The 27,521-nt window shown below is 41.7% G+C and overlaps 1 protein-coding gene across 2 annotated transcripts in view; it reads right to left on the bottom strand.

Annotated features, from left to right (window-relative positions):
- Positions 1–27,521, bottom strand: part of DNER (delta/notch like EGF repeat containing) — a 121,604-nt gene that overhangs the window by 59,617 nt on the left and 34,466 nt on the right. For both annotated transcript variants that reach the window (XM_081190198.1, XM_081190199.1), the window contains exons 2-3: positions 4,598–4,894; positions 1,659–1,753 (exon numbers count right to left, since the gene is read on the bottom strand). In XM_081190198.1, the coding sequence (XP_081046324.1) occupies positions 1,659–1,753; positions 4,598–4,894 (392 nt within the window). The remainder of the gene's footprint in view (positions 1–1,658; positions 1,754–4,597; positions 4,895–27,521) is intronic.

Here is a 27,521-nt window from a genome sequence, read left to right as displayed (position 1 = left end):
CAAATTTCTCACTTGTGAAAAGAATGTTATTGCTTTTCATCATTCTTCCCTCTCCAAACTGATCGTTCTTTCATCACCCATCGGCCTTTTTACACCAAGTGGGCTTTGTAGACATTCTTAATCAAATCATTCCTCTCAGTTTCAATGGGTCTCTGTCTCTTTCACTTCACCTTCCTCCTCTACTTTTTCCACAACAATGAGTGCACCAATGAGTATTTTGGAAGGTTCTGTTGCAAACACAGTTAGAATTAAGAGGTGGGACAAGTACTTAAGAAGCAGAAGCTATAAAAGGTGAAATCCACCATATCAAATTGGCAGGACTTAATTCAAGTAGGATCCAGCCACTTCAAGCAAATTCTAACAATGCACCTTGCCTCCATCACCTTTTCCCCCTTCCCAAACCAAAACAAACAAACAAAAACCCCTTACATTGGGAAAGGGGGGGGGGCAGATGGCAGAGTTCCCCATGCACAGTACTGCTGGGTATCATGGGACTTGATCCCCTCTTCTTTTCCCTTTTTGGTTGACTACAAATCCCATAACCCCTAGCTAGAAATGATGTCTTCTGTAACCTGCTCACCTCCTTTCCTCTTAAAGTAGTGGAACATGTAATTTGCAGATGAGAAGGTGCTCCACAAAGACATACATTCATTCACTGTGTTTAACTCGCACTTTTTTTTTCCTAAGGAGCTCGTGGTTCTCCTCCTCATTTAATCCTCAAAATAAACCCTATGAGGTAGGTAAGGCTGAGAGGCACTGACTAGCTCAAGGTCATCCAGTAAGCTTCATGGCCAAGTGGCAATTTGAACCCTGGTCTCACAAGTTCTAGTCCAGCGCTCTAACCACTACACCACACTGGCTCTTTTCTGCCTGGAAGAGCGCTATCTACAGTGGTGCCTCGCAAGACGAAAAGAATCCGTTCTGTGATTCTCTTCGTCTAGCGGTTTTTTCATCTTGCGAAGCAAGCCCATTGAAGGATTAGCGGATTAGCGCTATTAGCAGCTTTTAGCGGCTTATCTGCTGATCGGATCAGCTGATAAGCGGCTTAGCGGCTTAGAAAAAGGGAAAAAAACCAGCAGGAACTCGCAAGACATTGTCGTCTTGCGAAGCAAGCCCATAGGAAATTCGTTTTGCGAAGCACCTCCAAAACGGAAAACTCTTTCATCTAGCGAGTTTTCCGTCTTGCGAGGCATTCGTCTTGCGGGGCACCACTGTACTTTCTGTTACCACCAACCTCTTCCCCTCTTCCCCGGAAGTGAGAATCTTCTGACTTCAGCAAGAGGGGAGATAGCAGGGACAAGCAAGTAGCAACAATTATTTTTAGTATTTAACTGGAGCAATTTAATCTGGGGGTGAGCAAGAAGTCTTCTATTACCAGTTACATCAGAGATACCACAAAGCTTGCTCCCTAAATTTCTGTGAATTTTCCTGTTACCTCCAACATATCCTTATCTTGCAGTACTGATAGCAGTAGAACACTTGCTCATCTCCCACCTCAAAAATAAAGCAGGGTATTCAAGCATTCTGATCAAACAGTTAGGAAAAAAAAACCTACTTGTTACCACTCCTGGATAAAACACCTGAGAGTAATGAGTTCGACAATGAAAATTGCTTTAAGCATATCTGTGTAATAATTCTAAGGTGCAGCAATTTCTTACTTTATAGATGTATTCTGTGGAACTTCAAAAGAGATTAGGCGCCCCCCACCAGAATTATTGGAGCTAGCATTGCCACAAGCCACATCAGGGATTATCTGGAAGGGGGGGAAAGAGTATTTATCAGGACTTTTCATATGCCCAATGCTATTTAAACAGTAAAAATAACACACAGAAAAACTGAAACTGGTATTCACCAACATAAACAAATCACACAAAGTCTTACAGTTTAAGGGAGTGATGGAGAACCTCCACCCCAAGCCTAATTAGGTTTGCCAGCCTTCCCAATGTGGCCATCATGGCCATTTGGCCAGCCAATGCCCACCAGTCACTCATCTGATACCATGTGACTACAGACATGGGACAGATAAACCTGCAGCTGCAAAGGAACAAGTAGAAACCTTTCTGTGCATTCCCAGTTGTTCCTTGTGCAGTGCACATTCATTAACAAATGGAAACAGCACTGAATGGAAGATAACGGCTGAAGAAGAACAATCAGGAACATGGTCTACCCCAACTTTTCCCTTACAGATGTGACTTGCCTTTGATGCAGTTCAAATTTGTTGCCAAATGCCAGTCATGTCAGTCCACGTCTGACATATGCTGTCACAGGATTAACCTCACCCAATTGTAAATGTGGCGTGCGGAGGACTGGTCACTTCTACATCTGCCCTAACTGAAAGTAGCTCTCCACCTCTGGTCTAAGGGCCAAGATAGATGTGATGGAAGCTGAGTGAATATAATTCCTCTCTCTCTCTCTCTCTCTCTCTCTCTCTCTCTCTCTCTCTGTGTGTGTGTGTGTGTAGATATGGGAGAGCAGCAGGGCTGTAGGTTTTAATTACCTACAGGAAACTACTATTTTCACCTGAAATATTACCTTAAAAAAAAGAATGTCTGAAGTTCTGTGCTTTAACAGATTGCCTTTAAACTTTAACTTTGCCTTTATAAGGTATCAGTCAGTCCTTTAGAAAAGCATAAATGGATTTTCACATTGTAATACGCTAGATACCAAAGAGATTGCAGCACAGCCCTTTTAACAGCAGGTAATAGAAGCTCATGGGATTTCAGGAACTGTAGCAGGAACAGCTGATAGCATCTCTCAGCTATGCTTACTATCGCATAGAGTTTCAACAAATCACAGATAGCAATGCTCTGCCACCTGATCCCAGCAACAAAGAAGCCTGTTATCATTTTCCCAGCGACAGAAAGCTTTCTACCAGGGAAAAAATGGAGCCAAGAGAACCTGCCAACGAAATAAATCCATGACCTATGAGTGCATCTCATTGAAAGGCAGGTTTTCAGGCAAAAGTCTGTTCCTCCAAACAGCACTGTATTTAGGGCATGCGGATGGTTCCCCCGCACAGGGTGCTGAGCCAAGGGGGGGGGCGCAAAATTGAGAAGATCCATAATTGAGAAGATCCATTTTGGGGACACAAAATTTTGACCTCGCACAGGGTGTCATGAACTGGTTGGATACAGAGGATGGCATGAGGAACCAACTGGGGAATCCCTGAGGAAAGAAGGCTCAGAGCAAGGGGACTGGTGGTGGGATGATGATGAGTGGTCAGAGGGAGAGAAGGGAGAAGGGATAGCTCAGCTGGTTAGAGCACGGTGTGAATAACACCAAGGTTGTAGGTTCAATCCCCGTATGGGACAGCTGCATATTCCTGCATTGCAGGGAATTGGACTTGATCATCCTCAGGGTCTACAATCTGTGATTGTACAATCTATGACTCTACAATCTATGATTCTAGGACTAGAAGGAGGTGTCGGGAATCTGAAGAGGTAACTGGGCTTAGTGAGTGGGTGGAGGGAATGTTTGTGGCAGAGAGAAGTCCAGAATCAGGGGCAGAAGCTGAAGCAGGAGAAGAGGGAGCCCAAGAGACATGGGTTTCTCCCTCTCCTGCTGCAGTGAGCTCCCCTCCCCCTGTCTCCCAGAACCAGGAGAGGCATAAAGAGGGCAGAGGAGAAGTTAGCTTCACACAAGCACCATCTCAGAATGCTTGGGGGAAACCCTGGAGAGGAGGGGACCCTGTGGGGAGGCGAGGACCTTCAGTCTCAGCAACTGCTTCATGTTGGGCAAGACCTGCCAGAGATGCTGTGCTCATTAGGTCTGACACTCCTGTGCAGAACCTATTCTTGATAATAAAGAGCTAACTCCAACTTGCTTGGTGTGATTTACTGCTGCCTCGCTCCTGTCTTGGGGCACCATATGATGAAAGATTACCAAAGTCCCCGTCTAGTCATAAAATGATTTTACAAAACTAGCTGATCAATCAAGATTGTAGGTGTAGTAGCAATATGGTACAGATTGTGGCGCCCAAAAACACATTTTCAAAAGTAGGAGGTGGCTTAGCTTTTGGGAAATGGGGGTGGGGGGACAGTACTTAGCTAATTGGGAGCCACTGCTCTATGCGGTATGGATAGGTTATACCATGGGAGAGATTTAAGAATGGGGTAGGATAATTTCATTGGGTTTCTTTTAATTTGCTTTTTGAAAAACTTCTATACATACTGGACTCAAATCAAATACAAGATCTTGGCTATATATTGGATTTCAATCAGGTACAGGCCTTTGCCATTACAATATGAAGAACTATCAGAGCTGTGTATATTTTCTGTAGAATGGCATTTTCTCTTTCCCTTGGTCCCAGTCACTCTCTTTGCACCCATATGGCATTGTGAGAATTAAGTTGCTTGACTCCTAGCCCATCACTTGCTTAGCAAGACTCTGTACTTCATATAATGCAACAAAACATTCCAAGGAATTTATATATTTATAACTTAAGAACCATTCATTTGGTAGTGTCCTGGTCATTAAAATGAATTAATTAGAAGATTTTTTTCTATGCTACTTTCCAGACTCTTTCCATATGCAAAGTCATTTATATGCAACTTCCGAAACGACTTGGCATTTTTTTTGTTGAAATAAAAGGTCTTACCTCTACTTCATTCCATTTTAGATCCACAACTTTCTGACCTTCCTTTGGTTCCCATGTAGGCAGTGTCACTGTTGCCTGCGACCGCGGCAAGACCATGTCAGGTTCAACAGTGGCCAATACTGGCCTGTTTTGGATTGGTGCCTCTGACTCTGTCCAGCCAGAGACGGGAGGACTGTAAAACGAGTGCTCACAGTTTGTACCTTCGTAGCCTTCATTACAAACACAGAGATATCCACCAGCGTTACTGCTGCAGTTGCCATGGTGACAGGGATTGCTGGCACATGGATCTGAAACAAACTGAAGAGAAACAATATAATGAATCAATTAATACTACAACATCAGCTTTGCATGTTCAACCACTAATGGTAGTTGACTAATACTCATTAAGTAGCCTAAAGGACTTCAAAGGCTTTGCATTAGAGATTGCATATGGTTCTTTGTTCACACTTCAGTGAATCAGTTGCCATATTCTAGTGGGTGCCATAAGGCAAAGTACCAAACAAAGATTTGGCTACGATAGGTAGGAAAGTCCTAAGAAAGGAATGCTGTGGAATCGTGTACTATTAGGAAGGTTTCAATGTCTAAAAATGTAGTGTGCTGGTTGTATGAACCAAAGGAAAAATCATCTAGGTATCCTTCCCTCTCGCTCTTGGCTGAGTTAACTGAGGGTCACAGTGATATTACTGATATGACTCTACCCAGTCACTGATACTATACGGCCTTGCCTGGCGTGAAATTCAATAAATAAATAATGTCCTTGTGTTGCATTTCATTTTCAAAACTGGTGCTGATGAAACAATTGCTAAATTTCATATTTGTTTCTATGGAAAGTACTGCTATGGCTTAAAAACCTATTTTTTAAAAAAATAAAATAAAAGCTGTTTTTAGAGCTGAAAGGATAATAGACGCTGCTTGTGCATTTAGCTGATTCATCTATGTTTTTACAGGTCATGAAGCCACTTGATCCCTCTTGTGGAATCATCACCAGTACACACTTCAAGAAAACCCTTTATCTATGTACTCCATTCTAAATAGTGTAGCAATTTCATTAGTAATGTTTAGAATATAGGGCACCGTATCCCTAAGGAAGAGCTCTCAAAACACATTGGGACCAATTAACAAAGAAAGTGTTTTCAGTGCACTATTCTGCATCATCCCACCTATTTCTTTATTTTGCTACCTTCCCCCACTTTCTCTCATTGTGTAGGATCCACATACATGTATCCTAATCTCTCTCTCTCTCTCTCTTAATCCATTCTCCATACTCACATCAAAGGTGAAAGCTTTCCCTTCTTTCAATCGTTCTATCATCGCAAGGATTTTTTTGAAATAAATAAATAAATGGAACTCTTGATGAATGAAACCAAACTAAGTCTAATTCAACTGTTCAACATTGCTTCTGTGTACATGAGATCTATTTTAAGAGATTTAAAAGTTCAAATATGCAATGTTCAAGCAGATGCCATTGTCTTTAATGTTCTGGAGACCATGTAATTGCTATGCAGAAAACAAACAAACAAAAAATGTTAAAGGAGATCTAATCCAGATTTATGAAGATGGTTTGCTTCTGTCTTTTTATCATAATCCAGTAAGTACTTCAAGATGGTGTTGCTTTAGTTTTATTTATTAAAAAACAAAACAAAATCACAGTGAGCAGAAACAGGTTGGGTAATTTGCAGATAAATTCAGATTCAGGAAGTAGCAGCTTTCATCTTGTAAGCATGAAACTTTGTAAACTTCTATCATTAACATCCTTATGATGAGGCTTTTTGAACCAGAGCATTTCACAAACCTTGATAAATAATATTTCAACAGAAATGCTAACATTAGGAAATATTATGCCTGGCTACAGAGCTTAAGGAAGAGGATAAGGAGAAAATAATTAAATTTTACAGGAAGAAAATGATCTGTTGGAATATGAAAAAAAATGAATAATGTTATTTCTTCATGTAAGAGCTGCAGATCTTTACAGGGTACAATATGCTTAGGCAGTCCACCTAAAGCCTCCTCATAATAAGCTGTACTTCTCTCAAATAGTACAGTTTCTGCCAATGCTGCTTCGTACAAGGCAGCCTCATTTCTGAGGATTTCTAGAAGCTGCTATGCATCCCCTACCTTCTCCATACTGCTTTGCCATCATTCTTCCTTTGCACGTAGCGCCCCAACGCTCCTCCAAAGTCACATGACCCAGTGTCCTTTTTTGGCATGGCTGTGCATTAATCACATATTCCCCTGAGCAGTTTATTCTCAACACAAACCGGTTATTAAGTAACAGCTGAATCATGCACAAGTCTCTGTTCTATTTCCTGGATGGCTTCAAAAGAGGATTAGTCAAATTCACAGAGGATAAGACCACCATGGGCTACCTTCTATCTCCATTGCCAGAGGCAGCAAGTCTCCAAATGCCGGTTGCTGGTTATCACAAGCAGAGTGAGTATTGCAGCTTCTCAAAGGCACCTGGTTGGCCTTTGGTCTAACCTAGCAGGGCTTTTCTTATGTTTTTGTCCCTCCAACGCATCACCTTTTGTCATGAGAAAGATATTCATGGCCTTTATAAACACTTCCTGTCGTTTCACAAATTTAAGTAGACCAACTACTCCTTAAATGCATTTCAAGCATCGCATGCACACACAAACACACACCCCTGCCCTTCTTGTCCTCATCTAACCCATGTGCTCTGAGGCACAGCCCTCTTTCTGCTTTCACCTCAAAATCCGATGGATGCCCAGATGTGTATAACACAGCGTTTACCAGCCACACAAGCCCCAAACACAGAATATATATCAACCTTTGAATTTGGTACCCATCAGCCAGCCATGATACCAGACTCATGGTATCCTTTCCCACTTCTCCACCATATGACAGACAAGGCAACTTTTTCTGTCCTTAAAGCCTGAGTCAGTGTGCTTTTGGCTGCTGAGCTTACTTGACTGCTCTTAGCCACTCCCATTCATTTTGATCAGGTATGTCCAGGTGGCTTGTGCCTTAAGGCTAGTGTCTGAGATCTCAGGGTGATTTGATGAGCATTGGAAAGGAGACAGAAGGGTGAGAGGATGACATGCATCACAAGATGTGGAAGTTTTTAATGTTTGATGTTTTACTATGTTTTTATATGTGCTATAAGCTGCCCAGAGTGGCTGGGGAAACCCAACCAGATGGGCGGAGTATAAATAATAAAATTATTATTATTATTATTATTATTATTATTATTATTATTATTATTCACTCAGAGCAGCTTACAACTATTTAAAATTACAATACAATAAAAAATGTTAAAATACGAAAAGGGGGGGGGGAGAACCAATATATACTGTATATAGTACACAACAGAGAAAATCCACTTAAAAGCACCAGTGGCAGTGATCTCAGGTAAAAATGACCTTAGCAGGCAAAAGCCTGCTGGAAAGAAAATGTTTTTACTAGCTGATAAAGCACAACTGTGCCCTCTCTTTAGTTAAATGTCTGCTAGGATGCAAAGAGCATATCCTTCTAATTCACAATTCTTCACTTACTTGAGGGGGGAGGGCATTGGTAAAATGAACATGTGCCAAGGTTATTTATTCTTTATCTAGTCTGGTCATGCAAGCAAGCAGAGAAGCTACTGAGATGCATTCTGAGACTGACTTTTCTGGGTTTTCAGTTCCTTTAGGACACAGGTATGGTACAAGTCACTGATGTGTAGGTAAGTATGGGGCAGGCTGCATAGTTTACAAATATTTAGGCTTCTAGTTTATTTGCAAGGCTGGCTTTGTGCACAATGCCAGCAAACTAACAAGTCGATTACAAAGCTCAGTTCATTTAGAAACTCTGCTTACGACTTTCATTTCAAAACATTTCAAAGTGGGAAATGTTGCACTAGTATATGCAAAAGGCATGGTTTGTGAGACACTTTGAGCAAAATGTATTAGCAAATCATGTTCGTATAGTCCAGCTACGTAACAATCTCAGTTTTTCAGAAGTACAATGCAGCATGTGCTCTGTTGTCTGTTTCTGTATTTATCCCTGGGTCATCTGACTGTCATCTTGCATGTTCTACTTAATAGATACGGTGGTACAAGGCAGCAGCTGCAGAATCTAGCTGACAAAGCAAGAACTGGGATGGGGGAACAATCACAAGACAAGTTTCACCCCAATTAATATGAGGTTTGCAGACAAATGCACACCAATGTGACCTTACACTGCACAAGAAGTTCTTTTTCCAAGGGGGACAGAATGCAAAAAAAAGAGTAAAGTACAATTACATTGCCTATAGCAATTTTCTCTAGCTATTCACACTGAGTTGGAGCCAGAGATGCTCTTCTAGTCATAAAATGATCCCTTTCCAGAATGGAAGGGACCTGAATTCAATGGAGTTTCCATGAACGAAAACTCCTGATCCATCACCAATAAGCAGGTGAACTCACTCCCTTTCTATTTTAAGTGAACTCACTCCCTTTCTATTTTTAATAAAATGAAAAAAGATGTAAATAGGTAGTTATGCTGGTTCACACCTATAATGTGGTAAACCAATACTCTCAAGTTATTTTTCTTTGAGCTCCTGGCCTTCAGCTGATGAGTCAGAATCCAAAACTCCCAACCTAAAGTGAGTCACATCAGTGCCACTTCCATCACTTCTATGTGGGGTCTGAGGTTTGGCTAACCTCCCCACACACACCCCAAAAAAAAAACAGAACAAGAGAGAGTAACCAGCATTACTATTACATAAACCACACACACACCAACTATAAAGCCATTTCTACCTGTGAGTAATGGTGACCAGTGTAAATAATTTTTTAAAAAACCCTTCTGCCAAACCTTCCTATAAAAATGTATGGTCAGTCAGCCTTCTTAAAAGCTCTGCCATCCCTCTGGTCCATTCCGCTCCCCTGCCTGCTTTAGCCAGCTAGTTCAATTTTGCCTCTCAGCAGGTGTGAGATAAAGGCAGGTAATCAGTGCAGCAATGGAAAAGAAGAGGTGCAATGCTACAAACTCCCTTGCTGCTGCAGTGCTATTAAATAGTCCATATCTCCTAACAAAGAAGTAGGAATTCTCTACATTAACAAAGAACCAGGAATTCTATATATGTAAAAATAAATAATCAACAATGCTCTAAACCAGTGATGGCCAAAATGCTCTAAACTACAATTCCCATCATCCCTGACCACTGGTCCTGTTAGCTTGGGATGATGAGAGTTGTAGTCCCAAAACAGCTGGAGGGCCAAGTTTGGCCATGCCTGCTCTAAACCATCTTGGCTGTGAATCCTGAGGGCTCTGATCCCTGGCTTGTAGGCTCTTCCACCTGATCCAGGAGTGCAGGGCCCAGACTGACTGGAGCTAGAAAAAGCCGAGGCTGCCGAGGGGCTCCCCTTCTTGGGCAAGGTTCTTGGGTGGGTGGTTGCGAACCAGATTCAGCCACTCTTGGAAGAAGCTGATTTTCTAGATCTGCTTCAATCTGGGTTTAGGCCCAGTTTTGGTACAGAAACTGCTTCGGTCACCTTGTATGATGACGCCTGCTGGAAGAGAGGCGGGAAATGTGTCCCTATTAATTCTCCTTGACCTCTCAGTGGCTTTCAATACCATCAACCATGGTATCCTTCTGGAGAGGCATCCTGAGTTGGGGTGGGTAGAACCGCTTTGCAGTGGTTCCAGTCCTTCTGATCCTGGTCCGACTGCACTGCCTGCCAATTACCGTATTTTTCCATGTATAAGACTAGGTTTTTTTCCTAAAAAATAATGTCAAAAATTAGGGGGCATCTTGTACACGGATACATCTCTCCCCCCCCCCATTTTCTTAAATCTGAGTCCTCAAAAATAGGATGCATCTTATATATGGGGGCGTCTTATAGATGGAAAAATACTGTAGTTTCTGGCTCCAATTCAAAGTACTGGTTTTATAAAGCCTTAAATGGCTGAGGACTGACCCTGCAATCATCTGACACCCTTCTTCGTGTGCTTCCTTCGCAAGAGGTCCCAAGAGTGGCAACATGAGAAGAGGCCTTCTCTGCAGCGGCTACCGTTTGTGGAAAGTTTTCCCCAGGGAGCCTGATGCCTTCATGATATATCTTTAGGCACCAAGCAAAAATGTTTCTCTTCAACCAGGCCTTTGGCTGATTATTATTTTGTATTTTTCTGTTGTGAACTGCCCTGGGATCATCTGATGAAGGGTGATATACAAATTTGATGATGATGATGATGATGATAATAAACCACCACTTTGGGATCAACTTCACCCATCACCTCTCCCTTGTACAGGGATGTACCCCCTAATGTGAACAGGGGTTGTGTTTTGTGTCATTGTGCACAACAGTGAAGAACATATCAGCGCACCCCACCCTGTTATACCCCTGCCCCACTCTCTGTTCCTACCCCACTCCCCAGTCATTTCTGTCTAACTGGTCCATTGGACATGCGTAAATCAGCTGTTGCCTGTATATCAGAGAGAGTAACTACCTCAGTCCATCTCCATCCATAAATAGAGGTTCATTTTCCAATAGACATATGATGTATCTTGCAACCTGCCTATATTTCACTGCACACAAAACCCTCTTAGACTGCAATCCTATACATATTGATCTTCAGCTTGAACTTAGTGTGGCTGACTTCTGAGTACAATAGATTGTACTTTAAGGAAAATACTGGCATTGTATTAAACCAAACATTATTTGGAGCAGCTACACATTATAGTTGACAACTGCAATTGCTGCATGAATGTCAGTGTAACATATATATTACAGCTGCCTTGAAACACCCATGTGCGTGCAACTGAGCCTGCTAACCTAATCATGGTGCCTTTCACAATAAGCATAAAATCAGCTTCCTAGTACATAACTAAAGATTGTTAATAACTAAAATAACTAACTTAATCCAGTGTAAGATTGACATCCCATGAGATAATTTAAATCATCAATTTTAGCTGTATATGACAACTACTCTGGGCTCTTTCCAGGCTGTGCTTCCACTTCTACAAGTTTTGAATATTCCATGAAATAAAAAATAATAATCTGCCAGCAAATGTAATAGATGTGCATAAAGCATTTCCCTTACTCTAGTGAAGCAGCAAAAAGTGCCTCAAGAAATGTTCCATTTAACTGAGAACCAAAGCACAATGGCCTACATCTGAGGCACTAGCATACATAAATCCATTCATTAAAAAAACAACCAAAACAAATCTCAAGTTAAGCTGTGAACTATTTTCATCTAGTTTTTTCTTCATAGCTCATAATATTTATTTATTTATTTATACATACATACATACATACCCTGCCCATCTGGCTGGGTTTCCCCAGCCACTCTGGGTGGCTTCCAACAGAATATTAAAAACACGATAAAACATCAAACATGAAAAACTTCCCTAAACAGGGTTCCCTTTAGATGTCTTCTAAAAGTCAGATAATTATTTACAGTGGTACCTCAGGTTATGAACTTAATTCATTCCAGAAGTCTTTTCTTAACCCAAAGCGTTCTTAACCCAAGGTGCGCATTCCCTACATAGGCCTCCCCGGAAGCGAATTGCGTTCGTATCCCGAGGCAAAGTTCACAACCCAGAACACCTACCTCCGGGTTTGCGGAGTTCATAACCTGAAGTGTTCATAAGCAGAACTGTTCGTACCACTGTATTTCTTTGATATCTGATGGGAGGCGTTCCACAGGGCAGGTGCCACTACCGAGAAGGCCCTATGCCTGGTTCCCTGTAACCTCACTTCTCGCTGTGAGGGAACCGCCAGAAGTCCCTGGGAACTGAACCTCAGTGTCCGGGCTGAACGATGGGGGTACAGTTCTGAAACAGAACTTCCCCTCCCTCTCCTCTCCACTATGGAACTTGCTCCCACAGGAGGCAGTGACTGGACAAATTCATGGGGGATAAGGATACCAGCGGCTACTAGCCATAATGCCTATGCTCTTCCTCCACAGGTGAAGGCAGTAATGCTTCTTAATGCTAGTTGCTGGAAACCGCAGGAGGTGAGAGTACTCTTACGCTTGCATCCTGATTACATGTTTCCCATTGTGGCATCCGACTGGCCACTATGAAAACAGGATACCCAACTAGATGGCTCATTGGCCTGATCCAGAAGGGTCTTTTTATGTTCACAGAATGTACATTACATCCCCAGTAATTTCCATAACGTGTGTGATTCTTCCCTTCACTCATATTGTTCCCGTCATAAGGACAAGTGTTTTGATAGTGACTTAGAAAAATACAGCAGACGGGAGCAGGTATTAGGGAAAGACAAATCCTTATATCCAGTCCATGCCACTGTCATTTTACCCATAATTTCACTCCATCCCATTTCTGCATTAATCTGCAATTTTTATATCAAAAAATCCTCTCAAAATATGTAAATATGTCATTTAAAATGTGCATTTTTTCTCAGCACTATTTAAATATGTATTTTCTCTCAAAATATTATTTAAATGCATTTGCGACGTGTTTAAATTGCAAATAACTGTGTCATGAGAATAAAAAAAAATTCCTTCCAGTAGCACCTTAAAGACCATCTAAGTTAGTTCTTGGTATGAGCTTTCGTGTGCATGCACACTTCTTCAGATACACTGAAACAGAAGTTGCCAGATCCTTCTATATAGAGAGAAGGTGGGGAGGGGAAGGGTGGTGGGAATGGGAGATTGGCACAGGCTCATCTCAGCTATCTGCCAATCTCCCATTCCCACCACCCTTCTGAGTAATACCCCTCCCCACCTTCTCTCTATATAGAAGGATCTGGCAACTTCTGTTTCAGGGTATCTGAAGAAGTGTGCATGCACACGAAAGCTCATACCAAGAACTAACTTAGTTGGTCTTTAAGGTGCTACTGGAAGGAATTTTTTTATTTTGACTATGGCAGACCAACACGGCTACCTATCTGCAACTGTGTCATGAGAGTCAGGTAAGTGCAAAACCCAGTTAAATTATCTGAACATTTAGTCCCAGATGCACAGATCATGTCATTTCGTAGGGGAATTCACAAAGAGGAAATTTCTCAGGCATCCCTAGTGAGTACCACCGCCTACATTTAAAGTACATGGGGAGGTGGATGTTTATGCCTCTGAATCCTTACATTGAGCATGGTATGCCTCACTGGATAGTTGTTTCCAAAACTGCACAGTCATCAATAAGGAAGAAATGATTAAAGTTCACTAGATGTTTGTTTTCCTTCCAAAAACAGTTTGTATGCTTGGCTATTGTTGATTGCATTCACTTCATGTGCCATATTCACATCAGTAGAAGTCTCTAGACTAGTAGACAAAAAAGGGTGGATGAAATATTTAGAAACTGTAATTAAATCTCATGACACAAGGGCAATATGGATGGTTGACAAGGAGGTGGGAGAACAAGGGTTTATTGGCGTGACATCACTTCTCAACACATGTCAAGCAAAATGCTCTGCTTCATTGAGAATGCAATCTTATACCAATTACCTGGGAGCAAGCCACACTGAGCTCAACAGGGCTTTCTTCTGAATGGACGTGTATAGGATTGTTCTTAAATCTCACATCTGCAAGCTACAAAGTCAGAGCAACCAAGTCTTCACAGGTTTGAAGTAACCTTTGAAGCTAAAACTTACTTCTTTTTACTCAGAAGTGAGTCTACCACTTACTGGTGGAACTTGCTGCCAGAACAGATTTTGGGCAATGTGTGGGGTACATAGCAGGGGTAAATTCCATTGCAAAGCACTAAGAGGATGTACTTTCCTGGATTCCCCCCCCCCATTGTTTGTAAGTAAGAAAAAATATTTATGCAACTTGCACATCAAAATCCTCAAGCACTTTTGTGCAAATGTGAATGCAAAACAGTATCCAGAACCTACAGCCCTGTATGTTTCATAGCAGCATGTGGCAACATTAAACACATAGGGACAAACCCTATGTGTTCAATTGTATCCTTTACAGTGGTACCTTGGTAGGCAAATGGCTTGGCTCCCGAACAAATCGGCTCCCAAACACCACAAACCCGGAAGTGAGTGTTCTGGTTTGCGGGCGTTTTTCGGAAGCCGAACATCCGACGCAGCTTCCACAGCTTCCAATTGAGTGCAGGAAGCTCCTGAAGCCAATCGGAAGCCGTGCCTTGGTTTTTGAACCATTGAACGGACTAAATTTGAGAACCAAGGTACCACTGTATTTTAGAAAGGCTCTTCAATCCATTAATGCTGAACAAGATGGGCCAATGGTCTGACTCAGTATAAGGGAACTTTCTATGTTTCTAGCCCCCTGCACCCCTCCAGATCTGCTTCAGAGAACTGGGACTCAGCTAGATTGGCAAAGAAACAGTGTTTTATATGTGTTGTATATGCGATATAACACTGTGACACCAGATGTAGCTGTGGACACCCGTCTTTCCCTACTGGATTTCCCTGTATGAGTTTACAATGCGTTTAACTGAATTGCTTCTTTGATGTGTCTAGATCCATCCCTGGAGACCCTTTGGAACAGCATGGGAGACTGCAAGAAGAAGGAGGAGACTGCAGAATATCATCGCCCTCCCTCTTCCATTCACAAACATCTCCACTGGAGCAAAGAGTCTCACATGAGTATATGGACCCACCTGAATACAATCCATTTGCATGATCCAACAAAATATGATATGCCTGATTCTTCAAGCAGAAAACCATTTCTCAGATGCAGATAATGGAATTAGAAAAGCATTTAAAAAGGTATATGTATCACCTTTTTTGTTGTACTGCAGTTGAAGCATCATTTATAGCACAAGAGAGACCTACAGTAGTGTGGCAGATGAGCCTTAAACAAGAACTCCTGAGTCTATTTTTAAAAAATATGGTGCAGCTTATCCAATTGTTTTACAGCATTTAAAATTGGATTCCTGGTATATCTCCCTCGTTCATGTATACTGCATTTGTGCTACCCTGTAGAATAATACTTTTGAAAATTGCTAATCTTGCCAATTGGGTCATAAACAGTAATGAAAATGTTCATATACATATATACAACTTCTTTCTTAAGGATTTGTACATTTTTATGCTTAAGTTAAGAAATATATCAGAGACCTTCTATCCATAATTGGAAGACTTGTTTTAAAATTACCCCTCTATTATCTTAAATCATTTGACTTAGTAACACCTTGGCTGTGAAGAATTTCTTAATTTCACTTACTTAAATATATTTTATTTCCCTTCAAATGGCTGCTACACTGCCTTGACCAAATTATCATTTCCTTACCCTTCAAGTAATGCCACGACTTGCTTTTACCAATTCATCTGCCTTCATTACCTTAGACCTAAGCCTCTTCTATCATAGAAATTTCAGGGGGATTAGCAAAAGAATCCATGGTGTCAACAGTGCCATTCTAATCTCCACTATTTTGCTAAGAACAGCGTCACTGAATTAGTTTAAGGCTCATCTAGGGATGATGTGATTATCATCTACCCTTTTGCACAATCCTACACATGTTTGGTAATATTTGAACCTGAAGATCATATAAGAGGGACTGGTTATATATTTTCTTCTTATACTAGCCACTTTCACTATTGCAACTACCTGGATGGTGGGGGCTTCTGCCATGCTGGCTCAAACGTTACTGGAGACACGTATGATTCAGCAAAAGCAAACAGCAACCATCAATCTTATGACCTAATCAATGAGTCTAATGGACCATTCAAAACTTTCAAGATGCTACTATACCCAGTATGCTACTATAACTATTTGCAAGTTTTTGCTTTTGTTTTAAACATTTTACCCCTCCTTTCAGCACACCTGGGCCCTCACAAGTTGGCTTACATTTTAAGAAGGCTGACACGTGAACTGGAGCAATTCAGAAGAGACAGTCAAAGATGACAAAATATATGCTTGATAAACAGAGGAAAGGCTAAAGGAGTTACTACTAATAGAGAGTTATGACAGGTATACCTGAAGGAGCGTCTCCACCCCCATCATTCAGCCCGGACACTGAGGTCCAGCAGCAAGGGCCTTCTGGTGGTTCCCTCACTGCGAGATGTGAGGTTACAGCGAACCTGGAAGAGAGCCTTCCCGCAGCGGCGTAGCGTGGGTTGTCAGCACCCGGGGCAAGGCAAGTAATTTGCGCCCCCTAACCCGGGGCAAGGCAAGTAATTTGCGCCCCCTAACCCCTAACCTGCCGCCGCTGCCAGCTTATTCTTGCTGCTGCCTGGTCTGGTCTGGTCTGGTGTGGTTCTCTCCTGCGCTGTGCTGGGCGGCCGCTGCACTGTCCCTCCCCCAGATAGTCCCTCTCTCTCTCTCCGCACTGCACGCCTGGCACCCACCCCCTCCACAGTGGGCGGCGACCCAGCGGCTCGGATCGGATTCGCACAGCCAGCACTGCAGTGAGAGAGAGTGAGTGAGCCAGGTAGGGGCAGAGAGCTGCGAGTGCGAGCGCGCCCCCCCAGATGTTGCGCCCGGTGTGGCCGGCCCCCCCTGCACCCCCCACGCTACGCCACTGCCTTCCCGGTAGTGGTGCCTGCCCTGTGGAATGCCCTCCCATCAGTTGTCAAGGCAATAAGCGACTATCTTACTTTTAAAAGACATCTGAAGGCAGCACTGTTTAGGGAAGTTTTTAATATTTAATGCTGTATTGGATTTTTAATATTTGGTTGGGAACTGCCCAGAGTGGCTGGGGAAACCCAGCCAGATGGGTGGGGTATAAATATTATTATTATTATTTTTATTATTATTATTATTATTATTACTAGTGCCTGTGTTGTACCGTAGCCAGAACTGGCTGCTGCTGGACGTCACTTACTCTTAATGCCTTCTACTTCGTATGGGTATGTCAGTGATGCAGCTCACATGAAAACTGACCAGTAGGAGTCCATGCCTCCTAAGTCAACCCAGTTTGTTTGTACAATGTTGGTATTTGGTCTTCTCATTATGCTGGATGAATGGCAGCAATTCATTTATATAAATTAAAGTATATATACAGGAACACGCTGCGTGGGTGAGGGGTGGTCTGTGTTAAATCCATTCCTTACCCTTGGTGACCTCTATGTCTGGGTTGATGTTTGGTCAGAGCCCACATGTTGAGGTGGGGTTGTCCAAATGCATTTCTTGGTCAGAAATACCTACCACTCCCTGGTAATATGCATGGTAATATCCTGCCAAGCAAGGCAGGGCTGGCCCAAAACTTTTTTGCTGCCTGGAGCAGTGCATCAAATGACACCACCACCAAGTCATTGTACATGGTACTTGAGACTGGATGGAGTTATTTTGGCACCTGAGGAACCTTGCCCTATCATTGGCAGTAAAAATACAATGATAATAAACTAAAAAACTAACAATTTGCTGCCCTTTTATATCATCAAAAACCAGCTGCCTGAGGCAGCCAGTTGACATTGCCCAATGGTAGAGTCAGCCATGCTATAAGGAACTGCTATGGACTCCATTAATACACTCATTTAATATATATATATATATATATATATATATATATATATATATATATACCTGATTTCATTTATGTTTTGAATTTTTTAGGCCTGCTTGTTTAGCTTCTGACTTTTTATTTAGTTTTAATGTGCATTTTATGTAAAGCACTTAGTTGTTTTTACAGTTAAGCAATATACAAATTATTAAGAACTTTTTTCCTAAGGTAGACAAATTCACCCTGCACATTTTTGTATGAGACTCTCTTCTGTATAAGACATAATCCCAAACTACAGCACAGAGAGGTTGAACTTTTTCCCTCAGGGGTAGGGCAAGGTTCTTTATCAATCTGTGCCCCAATATCTGCAAAATCTCTGTTCATCATATACTTGCACTGGGGAAACCAGCAGCTTATGGGATGTTGGAGAAGCAATGCAGCCACTTGACTGCACACTCAGAAGTCCATTGTTCTCATGAATAAACTGTGGGCAAATACCACCTGGGCTTGCATGCTTTCAGAAAGACTTTTAATATTGTTTCTTTTTATTTCCCCCTCTCTGTTGTACTGCTACCACATATAGGGCTGTTTAAAAAGAATAAGACCAAATAACTCCAAAACACAGTCAGTAGTATAGCTCTACAGAAAGTGACCTTCATCATTCAAAAGCTTAGCCTTTTTACTCTAGCTTCACAAGGACAGAAAGATGGCAACCTATTTGGAGATGTCTAAACCATTATAACAATTTCTCCTTGTTCACATAAGACAGTACGTTTTGTAAAGTGGCTCTCTTGGGCTCATCTGATTTCAAAAATAAATACAGACTGGACACCTTGGAACAATTTAGGGCTACGTGATAATGCAGCTCATGCTCGCAGAACTCAGCTATTTATAGATTCTATGGAAAAGTACATCCATGAGTACAGCATCAATATTTTATCCTGGTACTGACCGTCAAAAGTTGTTTGGGGTGATCAAAATCAAAGATGCTTTTTCGAAAACTGAAAAGGGCTGAATAGAAAGCAACACATTAAGTGCAACTTCTTTCATCTCTTAAAAGAAATCATGCTCTTAAAACAGAAATCTTGGTTTGTTTATTACATTCTTACCCCACCCTTCCTCCCAAAAGGAGCGGAGAGCATTTCAAGCCTATTAGTGGCACATCCCGTACATCGTGTTGCATAAGACTGCATAGCATATTTAAGATGCCACTGAATTGAACGTATAAGCAGCATGAAGTCTCTAGGTCAAGGCTGCTTGTGTTACATAATCCTGCCTTCAGAGGTCCAGAACCACTGTGTCCAGCTGCAGATATAGAAAACGTTTATCAATGCCACCAATGCAATTTATCTGGCAAGCCCTGACTAGTATGAGTCTTGAAAATTAGAATTTGAATACAAAGGTCACAGTGAAAATACAATGGGGCTTAGATGTGTATCATACATGTGTATCATACAATGGGGCTCAGATGTGTATCATACATGGTACACACATTTTTAAAGGGCATTTAAGGTCACAACTCAGAACACACACTTTCCATTAATCTCACCAGAATTCTGAATAAATATGGTTGAGACTACACTGTTAGTCTTAAATTGAAAAGGAGAGAAACTGGTCTTAGGTGGCAAGATTTTTCACATCCCAGGAGACTCGGAGACTCAAACTACTGAGCATACTATCCTTAACATCACCCATCACTTTATAAGTGACTGATCTGATCCAAGTTTAAACATACCCTGTCAATTTATTTCAGTTGGCTGAGTTCCTCATTACTGTTTTAGCAGACCATAAGGTTGACTAAGTGACACTGGGTGACATTAAAATTCTTTCTGCAACACCACAACTGCCATGGCTAATTCAAACATGCAAGTTGATGTGCAAAGCCTTCAGGTGATTAATGTGCATACCTGAGCCCCAGAATTTTAAATCTTTTCGCTAGACTATTATGTAGGGTTGCATCAGAGATTCAGCAGTGATTACTTTGGGTATGAAACAGGAGCCCCAAAAATTCCAATTTTTGTGCTAGTTTGCTGTTCCCTGCTGCTTCAGCACCATTTTGTTGTGTTTCAAAGCAGCCTTCTTCCTCTGAACTATGCTGTCATGTATTAGTCCTTTAGATCTGGCTGAAGGCCAACAGCGTGAGAGCAATGCCCTCTGAAATAGTTCTGCTTGCCCTCAATGATGTCTTCATACAACCAAATCTGGTTGGCTACAGGATACTATTGCTATGAAGATAAGCCGTTTCAAAACAAACAAACAAATTGTGTTGAAGCAGCAGCCAAATGGCTGCTGCAATACCTTGTTCCAAGGAAATAGATGCTCAAAAGATGCTCAGGGGCAGGAGCATGTGTGGTATATTTTTGCTCTACAAAGATATTCCCAAACATTTTTATTGTATACAAGTTCACCAAAAGCAGGGGAAATGTTCACAAAACACACCTCCCATTTTAACACAATGCCATCCTGGGCCACAACAGCACCACCTGCACTGCTCACAGAACTGGCACTTTGGCTGAAGGGATTGTTGTGGCAGTAGCATTTGCTCCTGTAGCCCAAGCCACTGCCTTGCATGCTGCTCTTCATAACAGCATCTTAGTTTACACACCGTTTTAAAGTATTGGAGTCTGAACCACACAGGCCCACTGACATCACCCAAACTTTGCCTGCTGCTGTGCTCCCAAGCTCCTGCCAGCACCAGAGGGGAATTGTTTGTGTGAGTGAGAGAAAGCTTGTGAGGGGATGGGGCTTGTGCACTTTTGTGGGTTCCTGTTTCCAGAGCCCAAGAAACGAAGCTGGGGAAGGCAGAGCAAGGACTGGGGAAAACACCGAGTTTAGGAGCACATGAGCGCGTTTGTAGACATGAAGGAGAACTATAACCATCCCTAGCTTAAAAGGTAAAGGTACCCCTGACCATTAGGTCCAGTCACAGACGACTCTAGGGTTGCAGCGCTCATCTCGTTCTATAGGCTGAGGGAGCCAGCGTTTGTCTGCAGACAGCTTCTGGGTCATGTGGTCAGCATGACTAAGCCGCTTCTGGAGAACTGGAGCAGCGCACGGAAATGCCGTTTACCTTCCCACCGGAGCAGTACCTATTTATCTACTTGCACTTGACGTGCTTTCGAACTGCTAGGTGGGCAGGAGCTGGGACCGAGCAATGGGAGCTCACCCCATCGCGGGGATTCGAACCGCCGACCTTGGCAAGCCCTAGGCTCTGTAGTTTAGACCACAGCGCCACCCTAGCTTAGTTGCGTCAATCATCGTCACCTCGCAGATTTGAGATGTTGCTGCCAAACTGGCCTTCTTCCATTTGGCACAAAGGGAAGAGGGGAGGGGAGCAAAAGAGTTGTATCACCTCGCCTCATGGGCAGACCAGCTTTGACAGTCACGCTTCTGCCTAAACTTTCATGGTTTCTTTTTGCATATCCGCATCAAGATAAAAATGAGCTTATTGCTTCAGCAACTTTTAAAGAGCCTAAAATAGTAGCTCGATGATTAGTAATACTAAAGGATAAAATATAACATTTTCCCAGTATAAAACAAGAATGAAACACAAATTGAAACCAGCTTATCTAGCTCTAGAGGCATTATGTTTCTCTGATTTCTTTTTTGGGGAAAGAATGGTTGGTGATACTAAGATGCAGATGAGCTACAGCTGCACAATTAAGTGCAAGTAAGTATTTCGGTTGAAAAGGACAGAAACACATTTCTGTAAATAAATCTTATCTAAATAGTGAATATTTCAAAAGCCAAATGAGCCCTTAATACCTTGTTGGATATTTCTGAAATATTAAAAGTAAGGTTACAGAAATCAAACAAAGCAAATTTTTAAAAAGACTATATAGAGCCAATTCTCAGGAAAGTTGTACCTTGGAAGTCGAACAGCCTAGTTCTTAAACGTTTTGGCTCCTGAATGATTCAAACCTGGAAGTGACAGTTCCGGTTTTTGAACGTTCTTTTGGAAGCCAAACGTCTGACGGAGATTCCGGGGCTTCCAATTGGCTGCAGGAGCTTCCTACAGCCAATCAAAAGCCACACTTTGGTTTTTGAACGTTTTGGAAGTTGAACGGACTTCCAGAACGGATTCTGTTCGACTTCCAAGGTACGACTGTAAATCCATAAAGATTATCACTGTGTTATGGAATCCGAAAGTCAGTTGATTTTGTTACATTTTTACCCATCCAGAGAAAATTATGTTTGACTACAAATAAATGTTTTAACTTGTGTAACCTACACACACAGAGAGAGACAGACAGACAGACAGACACATTGCATGTTCCCACATTAATATAGATCTTTATCAGAAGTTGTAGCTTCTCCATGCAAATTAAAGTTCACTCCCATTGGCTTAGCAAAACAAGGTTTGCATGTGTACTTCAAGTTTCTGATAGCTTTCCCACATTCTCAGTTGGAATGCATCTCAAACACCCAGTTATCACAGTTTCCCAACATGTCATTAGTCAGAACTCAGACTAGTGGGCTTATTTTGTTTTATTTGAAGATGTTTACATGACAATGTCAACCACTGGCAATATGAAGCGCAAATAAGGAAAATAAGTAAATGAAAATACATAATAACTATGATAACACCAAATGAAAACATTAATTAAATAACCAAGAAAAGGAGAAAGACCTAAGGGTGACAGGCAATGTGAGGAATTAGGAGACTGAAAACAGGAATTTTCAGTATCCAAACTAGGTGCCTAATTTAAAATAAAAGATTAAAGCATGTTCCATATTGGTTTGACTAGAACAAGTGGCTTTGATAAGTTAATGTGAGGAAGTTTGCAAAAATAAAGTTTCCCATCCCCTCCTCCACACTACATTCACCTCCCACCTCCCCCACCCTTTCATGGACAAAACTCCTTCACCTGAGAATGCTGACTTCCCTCTTTAGAGTTGTGTGTGCTTAACAGTGTAATCCTATAGCACGAGGTAAGCCTCACTGAGCTCAATGGGAGTTACTTCCAGCTTAAGTGTTTATAGAACTGTAGGCCTAATTCACCCAGAGGAAATATACTTCTACAGGTAACAACTTGAGGCTTAACACAAAATGACCAACTCAGCATACTACAGTTTTTGTTTTGCTTTCATCAGCACCAAATAAAGAAGATGTAAATTTACAAACAAAACAGAGACATAAAATATTAAGAAATAATATTGTATGTGATATGCATATCTTAAGTCTGTGGCTGGCTGTGCTTTGTTATAGCTTGTGGAAGGCTAGATTCTTCAGGCATCTCTGATGTGATATACCTGCTCCCTGTTAGGAGGAGTGTCAATCTCGTCTCTCCTTTGGACATCTCCGCCCGCTCTCTGTTGCTTTTCATGCAACTTGTCCTTGGAAAGAGTACACCTGGGACTTCTGCCAAGATGTGCTGAACCATATTATTTCTTGTTTTACTTAAACTTGGACAGGTTTTTCTTTCTTTATTTGGAGAGGATCCCTATGACAATATTTCTATCCTGGCAACCCTTTTACTGTGCTCAAGAGATTCAAAGCCAGACTCTCAATTCAGCTGCACATTCTTCAAGGTCATAAATGCAATTTTCTGCCACAATGATCTACTCCAGTTTATAAGGTTAACCAAGTCCATTTCTACATTAATGTCATAGACATAAGCCACACATTGGTAACCTACAAAAATTCTTCTGGTGAACAATTCAGTCTCTTTTTTTTATTCCAAGCAAAAATATGTCAGGGGACTGATAGAAGATGGAACTGCTGAATCAAAATGCGTGAAAATATTCAACAAATGGCAGTGTATCTAAATAAAATCAGGGTAGAGACTTCATGTGCAACAACAGATTGGATAATGCATTTATTGTATTTTTGTTGCAAGCACAATTCTCTTTTTCTCACTTAGTAAAACATATTTCTGTGCGCTGTGTGCATGTTGTGTATTGCCACCATTAAAAACCCAACCACTATTTACCAAAGAATGTTGAAATTCTCATCTACCAATCACCTTATGTGATTATCGTCACCGGGAAATATTTTACCAACAATTTAGACTCCCAGTGATGAGCTGTGACAACTGCTAATTTCAAGGTCACATATTCTAACCTTATTCAGTGTCTGCGACTATTAAAAGTAGGCCCAGCCAATGATAGCTCATGACAAAATTGATTAGGCAACCTTTTGGGGCCCATCAGTACATTTGGAAATCTTATAAACCATAATGGGCACTACCCACTCTTCATTTCTACCACCCGTGCTTCCTACTCCAGCAATTAGGATTTTTAAAAAGCATTCTATTGTAGCCAATGTGTGTTTTCTCCCCAAGCCTAATTTGTAGCCAGAGAACAGCAATTCCAGGATTTGCAACTGGGGAGGCAACAGGTAACTTTTTCACCCCCTAGCTATGAACCTTTAGGCTTAAAAAAAAAAGCCTTATATTGTAACCATTTTTTTTCAAGCGTAAAAAGCAGAGTTTTCGGCAGTGGGGGGCACAGCTTGGAATGAGTAAGCTGACACAGCCATTTGCAGAACCGACCCCCACTCTGCCCATCTCCCCTTGTAATAATGCTTGGGTGAAACCATTTATTGCAGCAAATATGAGATGGAGGGGCAAACCTCATTGTGGCAGAGGGGAGTATTTTTTATGGCAGAGGGTATGCAGCTGGAAAGAGTGTTAACCCTTCCCACCTCAGCTGTGATCCGTCCATTAAATGAAACTCGAATGAAACCTTCTATTGGCTACAATAGGGTTTTCCCCCCAAGCCTAATTGCAATGGAACAAGGGGAGGAGGGTGCTGCTATGGGCACCACAGAAGGCTCTGGCAGGCACATGTGGACTCAGAGGCACCAGCTTGATGATGCCTAAATTAACAAGCCTTTAAGATGTTTAAGTCTCATTACTTTTTCTTTTTTCTTTTGCTTAAACAGATTAAACATAGATCCTCTTTTAGAATATGACACTCCGTTTAGTTATGGTGAAGCTTTATTGACACTATGGAATGTATTCAACAATGTCCCAGTGAGTCAACCAACTGAAATTAATAAACCTAAGTTAATTGTGCCCATTGATTTCAATGGGTGTACTCTGTGTAAGAGCAGCATTTACTACCACTCTATGTCTTCAGGCACATGTGCCATTGAGTGGTAGTGATTCATCCTTATTACACAAACCTGCTCTAGAACTGGCTTCAGCAACTCTAACAAACTTTGAAAAGTGGCTTCATAGAACTTCCATCACACTTATTTCGGGGAGGGAAGAGAAACAGAACAGCACAGTGTAAAAGGCGGAAACAGATGCTGCAGATCGAAGGCAAATCTTACATCACCAAACATTCCTTCTTCACTTCCTTACTGCTGTTGTTTTCCTTTTGTATCAATGAAAGAGTATGGTCACATCTGCGGATTCAGTGACACTCCTGGGGCCATCATTTCATTACCGCACACTCAGAATCACATGGAGTAAGGCTTCTGAGCCATAAATGATATGAGAGATCACACCCCTATAGCATGAAACAGAAAACAAACAAACAATAAAAGATGATGAGTGATGCTCCCCAAGGAAGCAAGAGACCGTGTGGCGTAGCTCTTCCAAAGAATTTATGGACTGATCAGGAAATCTATGAAAAACAGCAAGGGCTTGACAATGATGGGTTCAGGCACAGCTATCAGCTTGGCCTCTGTTTTGCTTCTAGTACTGCCCTTTTCCTTCCTCTAGTGAAATATCGGATTAAACAGAACATTCTGTAAAGTCAATATTAACCCAGAGGAAAAGCCAGCCATCATATTGCATACACAGCTATAGTGATCATATTCAGGAGGGCGAAAGCCTCGGCTGAAAGAAAACAGGATTAGAAGAGAAGGCAGGGTTGGAAGAATAACATGCATTTTTTAAAAATACGTAGGAAGAAAAAGAATGCAAACAAAATGGAATGCTATCTATACAATTTTTAAAAAAATTGTCAGGGAAAACTAACAAAAAGTCTTCATGTAGTATGTAGGCATATGCAAAGGAGAAATGAAGGTTGCATACTATCTTCTGTACATTGGTGAAAGTCCAGTCCCTGACTCTTGTGGCCTAATAGTCGACTGCAGAAGTCACCATAGTGGTACCCACAGGTACCAGTGTGCCCAGCATTATTATGCCTATGAAATGTCCCCATAAAATTCCACAATGCATGAGTGACTGTTTCCTCTTTCAGCTCAATTCCTGTTTGCACTGATTCAGCACCCCCCCCCCCGAAACATGTACAGAGCTCACTGGCTTGGCTAACCAACTTCCAGAGAAGAGAGACTTGGCTATTACTCCCTTGCCAGAGGCTCTCTTCAGACTCTCCCACGAAGCCCCACTGGGTGGGGGGTCAAAGAAGTGGTTGGCCACTGGGAGAACAGGATGCTGGGTTGGTTGGGTCAGTGGCCTAATCTAGCAGAGGCTCTTCATATGGGTGCACACAGTTTATCTTTCCCTATACTGTAGCTCATAAGAAAATCTGATGGCACATCTGGACCATTGGCAGATATTCACTGCATTGTTAAAAAGGCCATCAACCTTATTAATAAGCAACTGAGCATTTAGAGTGTAGCTGCTTACAATCCAGCCCAAACCTATCAGAAGTTATAGATGCTACAACTTTGGTAGAAAGAATCCGGAGAAAACAGCCACAGATAGACTGAATAACAGTTGAGTTATTGAAGGATGAAGCGTTAGCATTATCCAGTCTGTCAGGGTCGGAGATTAAAACTTCTGCATATGGATATAAATCCATTCTGTGTTCACCAAATCAGTTCCCTACAGGGTGTTCCTATAATGGCCAGTATTTCCATATTTGGTAGAATCAGTTTTAAAAGCTCCCTGGAAATAGCCAGTAGCATTCCTTTTCATGTACTTAATGTGAACAGCTGATGCCTGGAACCAAATCTCATGTATTAAAGGTGCTGTATGTTTTTCCTGTGTGTGAAAAGGCAGTGCTCCTGCAGAACAGAATCAAGTGACCTGATGTCATTTCATCCGAGCAAGTATTGTACCAAGTACTGCCAACTGGACATCAAATGTAAGCATATGTTGCCATTTCCATTCTGCAGACAAAAAATGTTCAGTGTGTTTTGCAAAATGTGATCCAGGCTAACTGGGGTCTGATTTTTGTTCTGTAGGTTGTGGTGACCTGTGTAGAAATGACACATTCATTATCAGAATTCTGTAGCACCCAGAGGGTGTAATTAATTGATAAACAGAAACTATAGCTGCATCAGGCACCCTGAAGTTTGAAAGCTGACCAGAAATGTGTTCCTGTGTGCAAAGGCAAGAAGAATGGGGTGCCCTTTCTAAGGGCTTTGAAAAGAGTGTTCGAGAATGTGAAACCCTACTATACCGGCATGAAGTAGATTGGTAAGCTTTAAAATTGGCTTCTATTTCCCTATCTTCTGCTACTACCCATACAAAATATCTGAATCACTTAAATCTCTCAGACAGCTCTCAACATGGGGGGGGGGCTACTTTGCTTTGATAGCATGCTAGGAATTATGTGGATACGAAAATGGCATGACCCAATCAATGGCTCTATCAACCTCTAGCTAAGACATCAACTTCTAAGAGATTGCCTTCATATCCCTGGCCCTGAAATTAACAGTTTTGTGGTATTCCTCTCCTTTGCTATCCCACTATGAATCAG

This window comes from Podarcis bocagei, assembly GCF_964188305.1.
Source record: "Podarcis bocagei genome assembly, chromosome: 4".
In the NCBI taxonomy this organism is placed as follows: Eukaryota; Metazoa; Chordata; class Lepidosauria; order Squamata; family Lacertidae; genus Podarcis; species Podarcis bocagei.
This window is presented reverse-complemented; position numbering and strand designations above follow the sequence as displayed.